This window comes from Schistosoma mansoni, chromosome 2 (genome assembly GCF_000237925.1).
Source record: "Schistosoma mansoni strain Puerto Rico chromosome 2, complete genome".
NCBI lineage: Eukaryota > Metazoa > Platyhelminthes > Trematoda > Strigeidida > Schistosomatidae > Schistosoma > Schistosoma mansoni.
This window is the reverse complement of record NC_031496.1, coordinates 27149855-27167511: the sequence shown is the minus strand read 5'-3', so window position 1 is coordinate 27167511 and position 17657 is coordinate 27149855. Positions and strand designations below refer to the sequence as shown.

Here is a 17657-nt window from a genome sequence, read left to right as displayed (position 1 = left end):
CTGTCTTCATGTTATGCTTCAGGTAATCAACTAATTACATACTTTCAACCAATTTTCCAGATTTTGATTATCTAACTACCATGATTTTGTTTCTACATTTAATAATATTCATGATTTATCTGGCTCTCAAAAATATGGACAGAATTTTCATTTCTACTTTCAAAAGTTGTACTATTCTATTACTTAAAGTTTAATCAGTTATATTCGTTTTTTTTCGTATTTTTACACAACGTCTTTGTTGTTTTTGGTGCTGAATCAAATCACCATTTACACAACATCTATCTCCCCACCCCCATAATGGTTCATTTTTTACACGCGTGGTTATTTCTAATGCCAGTATCTTTCAAGTATTTCGACCGTTTATATAAACTTGTTTTTGTACCTCACTTGTGCATGCTCTTTTCTTTTCAATAATGAGTATCAGACTATTTTTTATATGCATAAAATTATAAAATGTCACTACTGATTTGTAAAATATGGTTAACATCTGCCACTTTCAGACGGCGAATCCCCATTCTCCATAGATTAATTATATAACAGACCAATATTGGATATAATATAAACATGGAAACCAGAGGGAATACGCACAAACACACGCAGCACTGGATACCCAATCAGATTATTCTACACAAATAAGTCTTTATCCCGTTTGTTTGACTAAATTGTTTATTTATGCTGTATATTTTATAGCTTCTAAAATACTTTGATTTATTTTTGTGTAAGTTGTCGTAACTAAATATACTGTTTTCCTTGCTGAACATTATGCAAATGGTTAAGATTCAGTCTTATCCACATTTTGATAGTTCAGCTTTTTTTCCTTGTAGTTTCGCATTCTATGTTCTGACTTATTTCCTTAAAGTTCTCATTCATAGTATGTCAAAATAGACTTTTCCTGCATTCACAAATACTCACTCTGTTTTTGAATGTAAATAAAGTAACCTCAGCATATTCTGTCGGTTATATCATGAGTATAAGTCGCTTTTCTATGAAACGTCATTTATCCATCCAGTTATTTGACCTACTTTGAAAATATTTCCTAAATCAGTGCTGCTTTCAGCTAAGTTAAATATTTCCGTTTTTTAATGACTGTTTTTCTTAGTTTAAATCACAAAATAATTTTATCTAGACTACCAATAAAAACCTGGAAGCATTGGATAGCCATTTCGTTCGAGTATCGGACTCCTCAGTAGTGCTCATACACTACCTCGCAAAGAGGAATCAAACCCAGCACATTCGGTCTCGCATACTTTTGCTCAACCTCTAGACCACTGAACCGGGTTCGTATGTTTAACTGTATTTCTGTCGAATATCGGATATCCAGAAATACTTCGATTTTTTGACGAAACTTCGTATGCATTGATTTAAAAATATATCTACGTTGTGCATATTTGATTTTAATTAATAAATATTTGTTTTGCTCATGAGTATGTTTTCAATTATATATAATACAGTTATTAAGGTGTGATTCCATTCATTTATTCCTTTTATTGGAAAGAAAATAATTTATTTAAGATCAATTTCACGTTTGATTTTTTTCTCCAGTCTCACTTTACCTGGTATCATTTGACCAAAGCTTGAGAGAAATCTAGTATTTACTCACTTTATTATTTTGGAGGTAGGCCAAGAAAGTTGCTTTGGTCTGCATACAATGCCTAACTGTCGTGGCTAATCCACAACATGACAATAAATGACCGTATAGATACCTATGTATTTTTAACTGTAACCTCAATCGTATATATACGATCGTACAGCTTGATAATAAATTCGCTGAAAAGAAATCCTTTCGCGGAGTTTCGTGTTTTTAATGTTTACATGGTAATTTTCTGTCGATTGTTAGTAACATTCTTTAAACGTGATCAATATTTCCAATTTCTTTTACCCTGTTGATGGTGTCTATCATAGTAAGTACCTTATACTCAACGATTTTATTAATTGTCCATATTCTCTATACCTAGTGTTTACTGTCCATGATACTACTACTTTGGTATTCTTCCTGATAATTCCATCCTACCGTGCACCGATACGCATGTGCTAGGTTCCATATTGCTTGCGATAGACCGACCGACTTCAGTTTTAGCAGCTGAGTAATATCAACAAATCGCATCAGTCTAATATAAGAACCACTGTATATTTATTTGAATTTCGATCGCGAAAATGGCACCAATATAAATTGTTGATCATTTTCTAAATATATCGATCTCCAATTGTTGTTTGATTGTTTATAATGAAAAATCAGTCATTCATCTACAACGTTGGATCACGCACATATATAGATCGGTCCAAGTTGCCACACCTCAGAGAAAAGTTTAGTCCATAGAGAGAAAGGTATAGAGTAATTTTAATCTCATGGTTTAGGGGAAGATGAAGAGTGTATACACCGTAGCTGTCAACTTGACGTGGTGGTCAGGCTTGCCTATTGTAATGAGCCTATGGCGAACTGTCATCAGAATTGATTACCTCAAGTGGTGTTCGTCAGGGCTGTCCACTTTCGCCATTCTTGTTTAACTTTGTCGTTGACATGCTTTTAGAGATGATTCTTTCATCATGTAAATCTCCAGGAGTTGAACTTTTACCGAGAGACTCACTTGTTGACGCCGATGACACAGATCTATCTGGTGGAGACGCTGACAAAATGCAGAGTCTTCTGACCACTATAAGCAACAATGCAGGCGTGTTCGGGATGTGATTCTCTCCCTCGAAGTGCAAAATGTTACTTCAGGATTGGGTTTCATCGACACCTGAACTAAGGATAGGGAATGAAGTAGTTGAGCGTGTTGACCGCTTCACTTATCTAGGGAGTCTCATCAGCCCTTGTGGTCTGGTGTGTGACGAAATCTCAGCACGAATACAGAAGACTCGTCTAGCTTTCGCCAACTTGCGTCATTTATGGCGTAGGCCAGATATCCGTCTAGCAACAAAAGGACGGGTTTACTGTGCAGCAGTTCGTTCCGTCCTAGTTTATGGCAGTGAAACATGGCCAGTAAGAGTAGAGGATATTCGTAGGCTACTAGTGTTCGATCATAGGTGTCTTTGACGCATTGCTCGTATATCCTGGGACCACCGAGTAAGTAATGCAGATGTTAGGAAACGGGTACTAGGTAAGGATGGCAAATCGATTGATGAAGTAGTGAAACTTCATCAGTTGGGATGGCTGGGACACGTGTTACGTATGCCCAACCACCGACTGCCCCGACGTGCAATGCTTTATGGTGTAGGAGCAGGTTGGAAGAAAGCTAGGGGCGACCAGACCAAAACGTGGCATAAATCCATGAAGACAAGTGGAGTGAGCCATGTTGGTAGGTGTAGACTACGTGGTTAGGATTCGCGAGATGATAGCAACCGATGGTTAGAGACTTTGAATGACATGGCTCAAAATAGTTTGCAATGGCGAAGGTGCATCCACTCTTTGTGTTCTACCAAATTCTAATCTGAATTCTTCATGTCTGTATCCTTTTTCTCTTTCCAAATTTATTTCATTGTATTATACTCCTTCAATAACATCTTCAAACCCTAATCTTTCACATTAATGCTTATACTCTTACTACTTCTATCACTATGGGATTTGAATCGACAACTGCATCTCTATGCAAATGTGGTATGGCAACTCGAACTGATGTACGTACGAAGTTCTACGTTGTGACTGACTGACTTTACAACCTACACCAATGTGATCGATTCTGAGTCATGTCACATAGAGTTTCCAACCATTGGTTTCGATAGTTCTGTGGATCCCAACCAAGTAGTTTGCATCTACCAACATGGCTCAGACCAGAGGTTAGTGACTTCAAGCACTGATGCCACGTTTCGGTTTGGCCGCCCCTAACTCTCTTCCAACCATCCTCAATACTAGTCAGTATTGTGCGTCGTGGTAATCGGTGTTGATGCATACGTAACACGTGATCCAACTATCTCAGTCGATGAAGATTCATCACCTCATAAACTGATTTGCCATCATTCCCTAATACCCTGTGTCTAATCTCACTATTACTTACCCAGTGACCCCAGCAGCTGCGAGCAATATTTCTGATACGTTTTTGTTCAAATACTAGTAGCTTATGAGCATCTTCTACTCCTAATGGATTTCACCATGAGGCGTCATAATTCTGAATGAATATCCTTCAACTCGGAGGGCAGATTTTAAACGGTTTAAATTGTTTAATGCGGTTGGCGTCTGATTAGCAAGGTTGTTTTTGGGGGGATGGTGTTGTTGAACCCATACTAAATTCTCTTTTACTCGGCCTTTGGATCTACAGTAGCCCTAGAAGAGCTACAGGAGGAGTTATATTATTAGATTGTTTAATATCGTACAACTTCGTTTGTTATATTAATGACCAAGTTTGCATAACGATTCAGTGAATAATATCTTTCACTCGTCATCTGTTTCACTTATTCTTATCTAACACGCTTTTTTCTATTTATCAGTGTTTCTCAGTTAGTGATTTTACTGTGGAGTGGAAATTCTGCTAATTTTATATTTTTCTTTCCAAAGTAAAAGAATATCCTGTGTTTTCTTTGAGTTATCTCGACACAGTATGCTTGGAATGTCATTTATCATAGATTATATGGGACCGTTGTGTTTTAATTAAAATAATTCAGTAAAATAAAAGGTGAATATGAAATGTTTGTGATAATATTGGATGGTTAGAGTCATTTAACAAGAGATCAGTGTACTGTCAGATGGTGATGAGGCTAAGTAAGACTATGTAACGATTGTTGGAATCCCACATGAAGCATTAGATTCCTTAACATGTGCCTTTGTTCACGACCGCCATTTAGGATGAAACCTAAGTCTTTATGCTTCCTGTCCGTTGCCTCTAACCAAACAGTATCAAAACATATTGCACAAATCAACTTGATCGATAGAATTCGATTACTATTAAGTGCCAAACATTAATTATATAGGTAATTATTCACTAATCAGTTTGTAAGCTCGTACATAGGTTTTCTATCATGGAACTTAGAAAAAGTTACCAGAGTACTTCTATCTTTCCCATATGTTTCCCATCGTTTCCTTTCTTTTGTCAAACGATACAATTTTGGATGTCTGTCAACGTGTAGTCAAACTGTGTCATACCTTATAGTTCATTTTTTGTTATAAATGTTTGGTCGATTTTTATTTTTGTTGATTAACTTTATTGTTTCATGCATAGGTAGTTGTGTAGCAATATCATTGACTGACCTTTGAATTGGCAAACATTTTGTTTAGTATTATATGTTATTGATTATTTATTATTATTACTCCGTATAAGTATGTAGACCAACATCTCGGCAAATCCACTTAGTTTCAACTCCACTTGCTTTTACACGTAGCTTAATTTGGTAAGCCGAATTGTACGCCTAGCTCTCACAATAGATAAGGCAGTTATACCGTTTTACGCGTCATTGTATTATATATATTTCTACATAAAGTGCATTTTTAGATGATTAAAGGTAGTTGATAGGAAACTGCTTCTAGGTTTCATGTTTTTTTATATTCGTTAGCAATGTGTACATGTAATCTTAATGAAATAAATGCTTCATGATGGATCTATGATGTGCCACTTAGCTTCACAGTCGGAAATGTTACCGATAGGTTATTCGGTTGGCGACCGACGTCCTGTTAGACTGAAATAATTTTAATCTCTTGGTCACTTCCAAATAATTAATTGACTGTGTAATGCACTATGTGCATAACCTCCTCCTCTTTCATTTGAAACTGCCATGCCACTATGTGATATCATACATTAAACACTTATGTGGAGTAATCTATTCTATTTAAGTCCTATATTGTTCTTATTTCGTATTTGGCTGTTATTATACATTAAGAAAATTGATTACCTCTTCTCTCTAATAATTAAAACTTATTGTATTACTGGTTTTGTTATTTAGATATGGTTTATTTTTTTAATTATACAAGTGAAATGATCCTTCTTTTTTATATTTTTCAAAATCCATTCATTTGTTTGCGTGTTTATTTGTTTTTCTCCACTGTTTTTGTCACTTTCATTTTCAAGTTTTATTCTATCTTAAATGAACTTTATTTGTGTATGTATTTTTCTTATGGACTTTTTGTGAAGTTTCATTTACCTTGGTTTCCATTATTGATTGTTTATTTACTGTATTTAAGTATTTCTGTATAAGAAATTAACTATTACTGTTGCGTCTCGTCGATTGTGAACGCTATATTCGCTTCCCTAAGCTAGTTCCGTACCCCCGAGCTAGAACTACTCCGCGACTTGAAGACCAGAGAAAAGGCACAAAGTGTATGGGAAGCACTTTACTACAGGGTACAACAGGTACAACAATTGTAAACCAGGAAGTACAGAATATCCGTTTCATACTAGTGTGAGATTTTCCAGCAATACACATTCACGATTCTATAAAGGTCAAACCCAAAAATTTCAGGTCTCATGACGAGCGATTAACCGTTAGACCACACGGAGGCGGGATCCAGTAATTTAAATTTTTAACTTCTGTTAATTCGCATTATTACATAGCCATCTTTCAGTGCTATTAATAGAGCACTAACTGCCTCATTTAACTTATTACTATTATTATTATTATTATTATTATTATTATTATTATTATTTAAACACATATATGTTGGTACAAGAAAGCACCAGATAAATATGCGCCACACAAATCTCATTTGATTTGTGTGAAGGCTGTGATACTGCCCAGGTGCCAAGACTGAAGCAGGTGGTTTTCTTAGGGGACCACACCCGGAGCCTTTGACCTAAAGGTCTGGTCCACAAGGCAGTGGAGCATCGTGAGGAGATGCAGTCCCATGGTAACCAGTGACCAACAATTGGTTCATACGCCATTTGTTCCCTCAGGATACTGGAGTCCATGTGCACCATTGATTTGGAATCAGGGTTTTTTAACTCCCCTAGGTAAACTTTCCCTGTTTACCAACCCGGTTAAAGCGCCGGTTATTCGCTTTTCGTACTCTCAATTTTGTAAACAACACCCCCGCCACGAGAAGGCAGTGAGTAGGACTTCCTTGACAGTGGTTATATGCACGTGGCCATGTGAGAGTATTTCGAGAGGGAGAGCGTACTCTCCCTACTCTCGGCCGTACCAGGGCATTTTGGGGCCTCATTTAACTTAACTGAACTTCACTGACTATGATTTGTCATTAGAACTCTTATAATTACTTTCCAAAAGTGGTCACTATATGGTTAATAATTTCATCATTTATCTGATAGATTCTTCTCTACTAACCTTGTAAGTGACATGTTTTTATCATAAACTTATTCATGGTGTTTCTTTGACAAAGAAAATATTGAATTTCTGATAATATTGAATCATTGAGCTTTGTTTTACTTTCTAGATGTTTGTTTTTAACCAGCAGCACATTTGATATTTTTTGTCTATTAAACTAATTGTTGTCATAAAATAGTATTTCATTCACATTATTTTGTTTTACTCAAATTATATATGAATAATTTGTTTCTACAAATATGTTGTATTATAATATTCATTATTCATGTGATTAAGTCGTTCTATATGAGATTAATTCAACGAATATGCCTTTAGTTTGATATGAATAAACTAAAATACCTTAGATAAAATTGTTTTCATAGAGAGAAAACAAACAAAACAAAATAAAACAACCTTTTATACATCCTTACGTGGAATGTTTAATTTTTTTTTTCAAATTCATGTGATCTACATTATTGTGCATTTTCATCATAGAAGTGAATTTGTTCTATTGAATACACTTTCTACTTACCATTATACGAGATTGAATTTCTGCAAGTTGGTACACTTTTTTTTTCTTTCTCACTAGTAGAACAATTAGTTTAAAGTTTAGCGGTCTGATATTCTGATACTTTGTAATTTTTTTTGAATAACTTATGAAAAGTCTAAATAAATCTATCGAATATACAGAAAGCTGAGTCTTATTTTGTTGGAAAATATTTGCCAACATACATCTTGTGAATGAAGCCTAACATAATACATTGTATATTATTACTGTAGGATTGTTAAAGTTGGATAATCTAGCAAGACAGTATAATTGTTCATCGATATCCTCAAATCACTGTTCCCACTTTATTGTATATGTTGTAATTATCGTACTTTTATTCACTTAGCACATCCGATAAAACAAATGTAGAGGATATTGAAAATGGTTCATTAAGAAAGTTCATGACTTTTCTATCGACTTGTTTAAATGGAATAATATACTCACTTTCTTTCAGCTAATTATGAAGGGAATATTTTAGGATTTGTGAACCCGTTACAACTCCTTAGGATGACAAAATACTGATCGATAAGTAATGCACACTAATACCCTATAGATTTACTGGTAGATTCTCACGAAACCGGATTACTATGCAAGCCTTTAGTAACCTAAAATTGAAAGACATCATAGTTTATCATGAGTACAGGGTTTTTCTAACAAAATTTATGTAGAATATTGAACCCAAAAATGTACATGAATAAGAGTTATTTAAAATAGGGTTGTGTAGAAAACATGTTTTTAAAATCATTTAGACGTCAATGATATTGCTACCTAACTCTAATTTATAATTCTTACTTGTCATATAAACCCTAATCGTTTTTATTTCAATATTTTTTGTTTTACATTAGAGTCTTGAAGTTGCGTAAAATAACCGATCATTTTATGTAGGTGCTTATGTATTACAGTTACAAGCAAAGATGGATAGTGGCTAGCTATGGAATCCAGGACGCGCGTTTCGTCCTATTTGGGACTCGTCAGCTGGATTTACCTGCATCTCAGAGTTGATGTTCATTCTGGGACTCTAACCCTGTACTATTCTCTTCAAAGACCATTGCGTTATCCACTTAGCTACTGAGTCCTGATAGCCACTTGGTTGTGCAATTAGGTGAAGTTTAAATTCACTTTGTATTATTTGTTTGAATCTTCACATTGATGTTTAGGACTGCAATCAATCAGTCTGTTATTGGCATATGTGCATCCTGTGCGGATTGCTTCGATAGTGCCTTAAATCCTGGATTCCACTGCTAGCCACCATCCATCTTTGCTTATAATGTTTGTGAATTAAGGCTATATCGAGGCAATACTTACAGGATGCACATATGCCAATAAGAGAGAGACTGATCAATTGCAGTCCTAAACATCAATAGGAAGATTCTAAGAAACTATACAGAATGAATCTAAGTATTTTAGTTACGTTTTTTAATCGGGCACAAATCAGATGATTCTTCTTTCTACCCTGTCTACCATCGTACATTTTAAAATAAATAATATTATTTGGTTGTTTAATGAATACGGGTATTTGTAGTTATTTGATAACCATTTCTTTGAGAGTTAACACTATCAGACTGTGAATTCCTAGTTCAGTTGTTGTAATTCAATAAATGAGATATTCTTACGTATTACTATCGAACTCATCCGTTTAAATTCCTTCTCTCACTTGTCAGTTTATTCATTCAAAGTGTCTAGAACTCACTTCATACACATTACGTAACAGTACGTTTTTTCCTTTACTTAGTTCCCTATTTCCATACATTTTTTAATCCATGTTAATTTATCATTTAGGTACCATTAATCTACAATTCACTGATGGATCACATTATACTTGGACAAAAGTAACAACAGTTGTTCATAATTTAATTGTTGGTACTATATGGATTGATAATTATGGTGATGTAACAATAGAAAATCATAAAACTGGTTATTCATGTAACTTGCAGTTTATCGCTCATTCTTATTTTAATAGAGGACAGTCAAGAAGAGTATGTCATCGTATTTGGTTTTATATATATATATATATATATATATATATATATATATATATATATATATTCTCGTCATACCTCTTGTTTAGAAGAAAGATCTTATCCAGAGTATCCTAGGGTTCACTCTCACTACATAGCACTTTTCATTTGTCCTATCCTTTATTTACGATAAGGTGAAGTCTTTATTATGTAAAGACTTTATTGTGTATTCGTATGAAAGTGAAATATATTTATGTCGGTAACATACACAAGGAATTTATCAAGAAAAAAATTGAATGTATGTGTAATGCTACTAAATATACCATATTATTGTGAAAAAAAATATTTTCAAAATGGGGTTTGTGGAGATTGTGGTGATTTTAATAGTTTAATTCATGAGTCGATCCAAGTTAGACCACCATTAAAAAGCTGGTAGCACTGGACAGTTATTTCACTCTAGTAAACTACTCCTCAATAGTGCACACCCACGATCTCACACACGGGACTCAAACTCAGGACCTTCAGTCTCGTGCATGACCGCTGAACTTCTAGACCACTGAACCGGCATCTGATGATGTTAATATCTAACTTTGATCTATCCATGACGTCGTACAACCCTTCATCCATTGTTAGTTTTTATTCTCTTAACTTTATTGTGGTACTTTTGAAATTATTCCTTATTGGACAACATATATTTTTCGGTAAGTAAACGTTATCACATCACAATTGCTAGAAATAAGCATAGTCTACTAAAAAAATATATAAAATAGTTTAGAATTTTTTACTGTAATGTATAACGTCAAAGCTTAAACTAAATAATACTTTAAAAAAGAATTCACAATGGGTTCGTTTGAAACTGTAATCATCATTTGACTTTGATCTATTGTACCAATGTATGAACTTTGAATGATATATGGCAATCTGTAACAAGATATACATGGGCGTTCTTATTATTTACAACTGTAAACCTACAAAGTCCAGCATATTTGCTTACCATTAATTTGTTCGATAAAACAAAGATAAATTGTTTGAATCAATAAAATTGGGAGGTTTTTTTGTGCAATAATTTTAATATTGGACATTGTTAAAGATTTCTGAGTTCTCTTTAAATTGAGTTTCGTTCTTGATTATGTTTTCCTTTCACTAAAAAAACAAAAAATATTAGATTACAGGTTTTGTGAAAAATTCAACTGGTTTACCAGTTGCTGTAATTCAAGGAACGTGGGATAGTTATTTAGAATATCAACGTTTATCAATCGATAAAGTACCTGTCGGTGAGTCGGTATTATTATGGAAACCTGATCCATTACCTCCAAATGCTTCTGATGTAAGTTTATACTATGATTACTAAATCATATAATTCATAAATAATACTAGATAGTATGAATTTGTGATTAGTATTAAGTAGTAAGATGATAGAAAGGGTAGGGTAGTAGGTCTTTTTGCCTTGTTCTTACTAATAAATTGATAAAACCAAAAAGGACTGGAATTCCGCCTACTTAATTTTCCTGTCTACACATCTACTGATTACTTTTATGTGACAAAAAATAATAGATTGAACTGAAAGGCAATAAATATGCACCAAAATCCATTAAGTGTATTGGTTGACTTCGTTGTTGCGCATGTATTGTAAGAAAAAAATACTACATGATTACTTCCGAAATTGTTATACATTTATTTATTTGTCGGTAATTATTTGTTGTGACAACCATATGATTCTAGTAAGTAAAAAAGAATTCAAATAATCATGGTTTTTTGGCTTTAGATTTACTAACAATTAATCCGTTTAGTTGCCGAAGTCAGTCGTATTCATTCGAATACTTCCTTGTTCTCTTGTAAAATTGTCCTACAAAAATTTACATTGAAGGGTGGATACGACTAACAGATGATGTTTTCGCTTGTTCAGTTTGAGGGTTTTTACTGTAAGAGGAGACCGGCTTGAAAGCTTGTTGAGGATGATGGAGGCACTGAACGCACATCTAGTCCATTGAACGAACAGTAACTATTTTAAGCATCAGTTAAAGGTGAAAACCAGCTAAACTGAAGCCAACTTATCGTGATTTAGTTTGTTAGAGAAAGTGAAACTTATAAATTTGTTTTTTTTCTAGACAAATTGGCTACTGTAGTCTACATAGTTTGGCAAATATCACTTGAACTTCATATTGACTTAATGAGATTTCTACCATTCTTTTTGTCTTCTTGATTATCACATTTTCTAATCACCTCATTTTTAAAATTATTATCGATATGAACTATAATCTGGATTGTTTGAATTTGCTAACGAATATATTTCAAGCTTGAAGATGCCACATTGTCATATATATTAAACGTTAATAGGATGAGAAGAATTACTCACCTAAGGAGATTAAGAAACAGTATTAATTCTTTTCCACTGCTTTGTTGGTATCACTATTGGTTAAGAAGCTAATGTGCTCTGGAAGGTGTAAGTTATATAAGTAACCAGTCTAATATTGTGTTTTGTTCGCTAGATATGAATAGAAGAAATGAAACAATCCATGTTGCACTAATATCAGATTTTATAGTTAAGATCATGAGTCAATTGAGGCTAGACCACCATCGAAATATATATATATATATATTTGTGCGGAGAGATATATATTAAGATAGGAGGAAAGATACGTGTATTAAGACTGATTAAAAGGAGTCAATAGACTATATTACTTAAAATAGAGTATTGTGAAAATAGAATCTATTGTACGAACTAAAATGTAATACAGCCTTCACGTAAAACGTAAAACATCTAATGAATATGTATATACACAATACCACTTGGAAAGATATTACATTCAATTACCAACAGACATAATTATTATGTAAAATGGTCTATTTTGAAATGTTACTCGATCAAGCAGATCCAAATAAACAAAGGAAAAGTGGACAATAGAAAGCAATCATGATTGAAGTGACCTTGATTTACCTAGGTCCTTTACTTAACGTTGCTCATCAAAAGGTAACAACATCAGCTCTTTCAACCTTCAAGTTGTAGGTCTGAACCCTTTCTACTTATCTCTTATTAGGCAACCAGATGGCACACTGAATATCATAAAAATGTGGCTCAAAGCAGATTACATAAGCATGTACTTAGTGAATTATATTGAGGTAAATGTAGTGAACAAACTGAATAAAATACCTTTGAACTCTTGTAAGACATGAGTCTGTTGAACATCTATAGATTGGATGATTTACAAGAAAAAGTTCCATATATAGAAATATGCAGTTTGACAGTTAGTTATGCTATCCAACTATCCAAAGCCATAAAGTAAGACTGAGGTTCGAAACCAACACAAATAACTTAAGGCCAAATTTATAGACTGTTCGGCGACTACTACATTATAGTGAATTTCAGAAAAATAATGAGAAATGAGGTTAAAAAGTTCAAATAACGTGAGAGAAAAAATGAGTACCTTCAGATTGGATTGGATTTATATTTTTGTCTTCAACAACCATAGGAATATGATATTTTAACTGGATTTCCAAACTACGTAATTCTTTAGCCACCTGTTCAACGGTTCTCTCCAATGTTATACAACGTTCTTGTTCTAAAACAAGTTGTCGATTGAATCGAGCATAAGTTCCAGTTAAGAACTGCAACGCTTCAGTAGATGCCTATGAAGCAGAGAGAAATTACAGACATGTATTTAAATGAACTTATGATTCAATTAAACAATAATTTCAAGACATAAAAACCATCGGATGTCGGCTGAGTAGTCTAGAGGTTAAGTGCTCTGGCGCGAGACTGGTAGGTCCTGGGTTCGAATCTCGCGAGAGCGGGTTCGTGGATGCTCACTGCTGAGGAGTCCCATAATAGGACGAAACGGCCGTCCAGTGCTTCCAGGTTTTCGATGGTGATCTAGCCTCAATTGACTCATGATCTTAACTATAAAATTACTAAATCTCCACAAAAACCCCCCTTGTGATAATGATCATATGCTCACTAGTGACTGGCTCCTTGAGGTAATTCCTGGAGTTCTAGTGAGAAGTCGTGGCCAGTGGAGCTAATCCATGTCAGGTAGAGACAGGTATCTACCTCAGTACATTGGAAGTTGGTTGCTCAATTTCGTGGATTGGTTGAGGTTAGACATTAACACCGTTGGATGCCAGCTCAGTGGTCTATTGGTTGAGGGCTCCGGCTCGAGACTGGTAGGTCCTGGGTTCGAATCTCGTGAGAGCGGGTTCGTGGATGCGCACTGCTGAGGAGTCCCATAATAGGACGAAACGGCCGTCCAGTGCTTCCAGGTTTTCGATGGTGGTCTAGCCTCAATTGACTCATGATCTTAACTATAAAATTACTAAATCTCCACAAAAACCCCCCTTGTGATAATATCAGATTTGTTGTTGAAAGTTGTTTTCTTGTCTGACGGAAATTCACAACCTGTTAATATCATATTCAAATAACTTGAAAATGTTTTCATTGAAATAATTTATTTTCCTACTCCAGATGTATCACTTTTCTCGATTTGCTATTGAATTAAATGAAATGGAAGATGGTGTTGCACCGACTGACTCAAGACGTAGACCTGATCAACGTCTTATGGAACAAGGATTGTGGGATCAAGCAAATGAAGAAAAAAGGCGCCTTGAAGCGAAACAAAGAAATAAACGACATGCATGGGAGAAAGCAGTTAGAGAAGGTATTATTGTGATTTTGTTTTAATGCAGAATTGTATTATTTATTATTTGCTATGTCATTAAGCAAACCAAACTTGGTCGTCAAGTTACTAATTTTACTATAAGGGCATCCACACCAAGATAGGCAATTAAAAGTAGTCTCATTTTACATGATTATCTTTTTACGTGATAGTTACATACTGAAACCATCATGTCACAGCACATAACATATTAAAAATTCTACAGATAAGATAATTCTGGAAAATCTCAACTGAAATAGTTTTAGTTAACCTTATTGTTTCATTTCTAAATGGTATAAAATACACTATTGATGGTAAGCATTTGAATCGACAACTGCATCTCTGTGCTAATGTGGTGTGGCAACTCGAACTGATGTACGTACGTACGAAGTTCTACGTTGTGACTGACTGACTGACACATTTTAATTTATATGTCGACACTTCATTATTTTAAAGTAGCTTTTTATCCTCAGTCTCTTTAGCACATGTTCGTTCAAAGAAAATGTTTATGAAAGATCAGTTATTTAGTTTAGTTTACCGTACAGTTTTCTGATCACTAATGCAGCAGCATACCAAAAAAACCAATCTCATGTTTTTACTTCATAACTTGCAAACTGATTCTATTTCACTAGTTGCCTAATCTTTAGATATCACTGAACGTTAGTATTTGAACTTTTAGTAACACAGACAATTAATTGTCTTATAGGTCCGGAAAGATTTACTTCTTTGAGGATTCATCTATAGTGGGAAAAATAGAAAACTCTGTTTCTCAATGTTATGAAATTTTTTCATATTTGTTGTTCGGACATGAAATCATATTGTTTACGAATTGGGATAGTGTGGATTTAATTGGAGTGACTGACCTTTGAGTTAGGAAGAATTGTTTATTCAGTTTTTGAAGAAAGATAATCGAATTTCAGGAATATAGGCATTCGACTATTTTATCTATCATGAGGTTACTTTAGCGTGCGGTTTGATATATATATGCATATCCTCTCGATTACCTCCAACCACCTGATATCTCAATTTAGTGCACGCGGTGTTGAGTCACATAAAGCAGTAGGTACAATTCTATATATTGATTGAATCCAGTCAACACTAAGAGACTAAACAAACATGAAACTGTTCATTACTCAGTAAAAAATTATTATATATATGTTGTTTTTCCTTAGGTCAAACAGATGAACCACTATTCACGCCAGTTTGGTTTTCACCAAAACAAGATGTCAATGGTAATCTATATCATGAATATTTAGGAAACTATTGGGAATCAAAAGAACGACAAGATTGGTTAAAATGTCCAGATATTTATTAAAAAGGTTTTTTTTTCTAGATATTATTTTCAATTATTCTTGTAGAAAGAGTGATAGATTATTTCAGTACAAAACATTGTCTCTGTGCATCTATGAAAACTGTTTTGACTGTCTTTCCTGTTCATCTTCTTAGTTAGTGTTTTTGAATCCTATTAAAATTTTTTAAAACATCTCTGTTTGTTTATAGATTATATCCTTTAGAAGAGAAAGAAAAGTAGTAAATCAGATCGGTATTTGTAATTCTTGTTATTAATATTCAGAAAATAGTCCTCATTCACATCAACTTCTTTCTCTGTTTCTGTTCCGTTTTGACATTTTCCTTATCGACTTATTTTCCTACTTCTCCCCCACTTTGTTTTGTTTTGTTAGACTATTGTCATCTCTTCATTTCTTTATCTATCTGTCTATATAACTGATCGAATTCTCTACATGGGGCTTTCACTAACTTCCTTGATCATTAGCCTATTTTCGTGTTTCTTATTGAGCTACTTATTTATTGTAATAAGTAGTACATCTTGTGTATAAGTGCATTATTGTGTACTTTATTGTAGATAAATGCGTATGTCACTTGGATTATTCCATTTTTTTAAACCTCCTCAGCTACTCAACTTTTATCATAGTAATATTATTTTTATTATATAAAAGGTATGCTTAACAGTTGCCATATGGGACTTCGTCGAAAGTCTTAAAGCCTAATGGTGATGATAATCTTTAGGATGAACCATGGATGATGTAATACTGATCACATTTTATTTTCACATGACTTTTGTCTTTTTTCATAAGCGATAATGTCAACAAGTATCAGCTACTGTTCATTTTACTTGAAACCATTACTGTTAGGGAGAATAAATTGTTCACTGTGATGATGATGATAATGACGCTGATTATTTACTTTTTCTTGTTTAATTTCGCTAATTTATAAATACATGTGCTCTACTTTATGTCATTTTCCCCACTTAGTTGACCAAGACAGTTTTGGTGTTGTTTTTCCTTTATTTTATCAAGTGGTTTTTTTTTTTACCTTTCTCTTCGTATTTGTTATTTTACACTTCAGCGCTGTTTTCAACCTTTTACTGCCTTATTTTTATTGCACCAATTGTGCTATTGTGTATTGTATTCGTCTCATATGATCAATTGTTAATTTCACTGGTTACCAACATGTTGTTTTAATGATTTGTGCAAATATATATATTCAATCTTATAAAATCGATATATTTACTATTTCCTGAAACTCTTCTGTACAATAAAAAGTTGACAAAGGGAAATTGGAGACATTTACAAGTTTGTTTCCAAATGTAAGTTACATAGATAATTTAGTTGCTAACTTAAAGTTGTTTAGATGCAATTTATATTTTTCATTTAGTTCTCTTTTTTTTTCGTTACCAACACTAAATTGTTCATTCTCTCAATTAACTTTTACAACCGAATTTGCTCATTTACACATGTAAAGATATATATTTGGAATAGAAATGTAATTTGAAGGTGAAAACGTCTTCACTTTTTTTTTATTATAAAATATACTTAGATATTCTAATTAATTTTCTGTTATATTGTAATTTATGACTAACCAGTTATTCGACCTGACTTTATTTGACTTGTATTGTGCATAATTTATATGTTTTCTGCTTCTTACTTCGGTTATTATTTTTCCCCTTTTAGTTTGTTTTTATTGTTTCAACCGCCTGATTGCCAAAATTGAGTTCAGTTTATATTGTGTTTTTTTTCTACAAACAAAATTGTTGTTTTTTTATTATTCTGATAAAAGGAATCAGAATTATTTGAATACGGTTTTGTATTTTCTGTTGTTTGCTATTGCTAACTACCAGTTACGAATAGATAGGTAGGTGTACATAAGTATGATGTACTAGGTATAACATATAGACTGCAACCATTAATGATTAATTATATCAGATGTATAGCATATCCATGTGTTTGTGAAATCCCTATTCAAAATGTTTAGAGCGACTATGGACGTTTTCATAGTTTATTGCAGATTGAGTTTTGGCAA

At 33.6% G+C, this 17657-nt stretch overlaps 1 protein-coding gene and 1 non-coding gene across 2 annotated transcripts in view; both read left to right on the top strand.

Moving 5' to 3' along the window:
* Window positions 1-15651, top strand: part of Smp_128150 (putative oxysterol-binding protein 1) — a gene marked incomplete at both ends in the record, with an annotated part of 46919 nt that extends 31268 nt beyond the window's left edge. Inside the window, 4 exons of the mRNA XM_018796252.1 lie at window positions 9509-9705; window positions 10853-11014; window positions 14147-14339; window positions 15509-15651. Of these exons, the coding sequence (XP_018650484.1) occupies window positions 9509-9705; window positions 10853-11014; window positions 14147-14339; window positions 15509-15651 (695 nt within the window). The remainder of the gene's footprint in view (window positions 1-9508; window positions 9706-10852; window positions 11015-14146; window positions 14340-15508) is intronic.
* On the top strand, window positions 11809-11880 carry Smp_tRNA_02352_Pseudo_CGA.1.1. The gene has a single exon. It is a non-coding gene (tRNA).
* Window positions 15652-17657: the final 2006 nt, after the last annotated feature.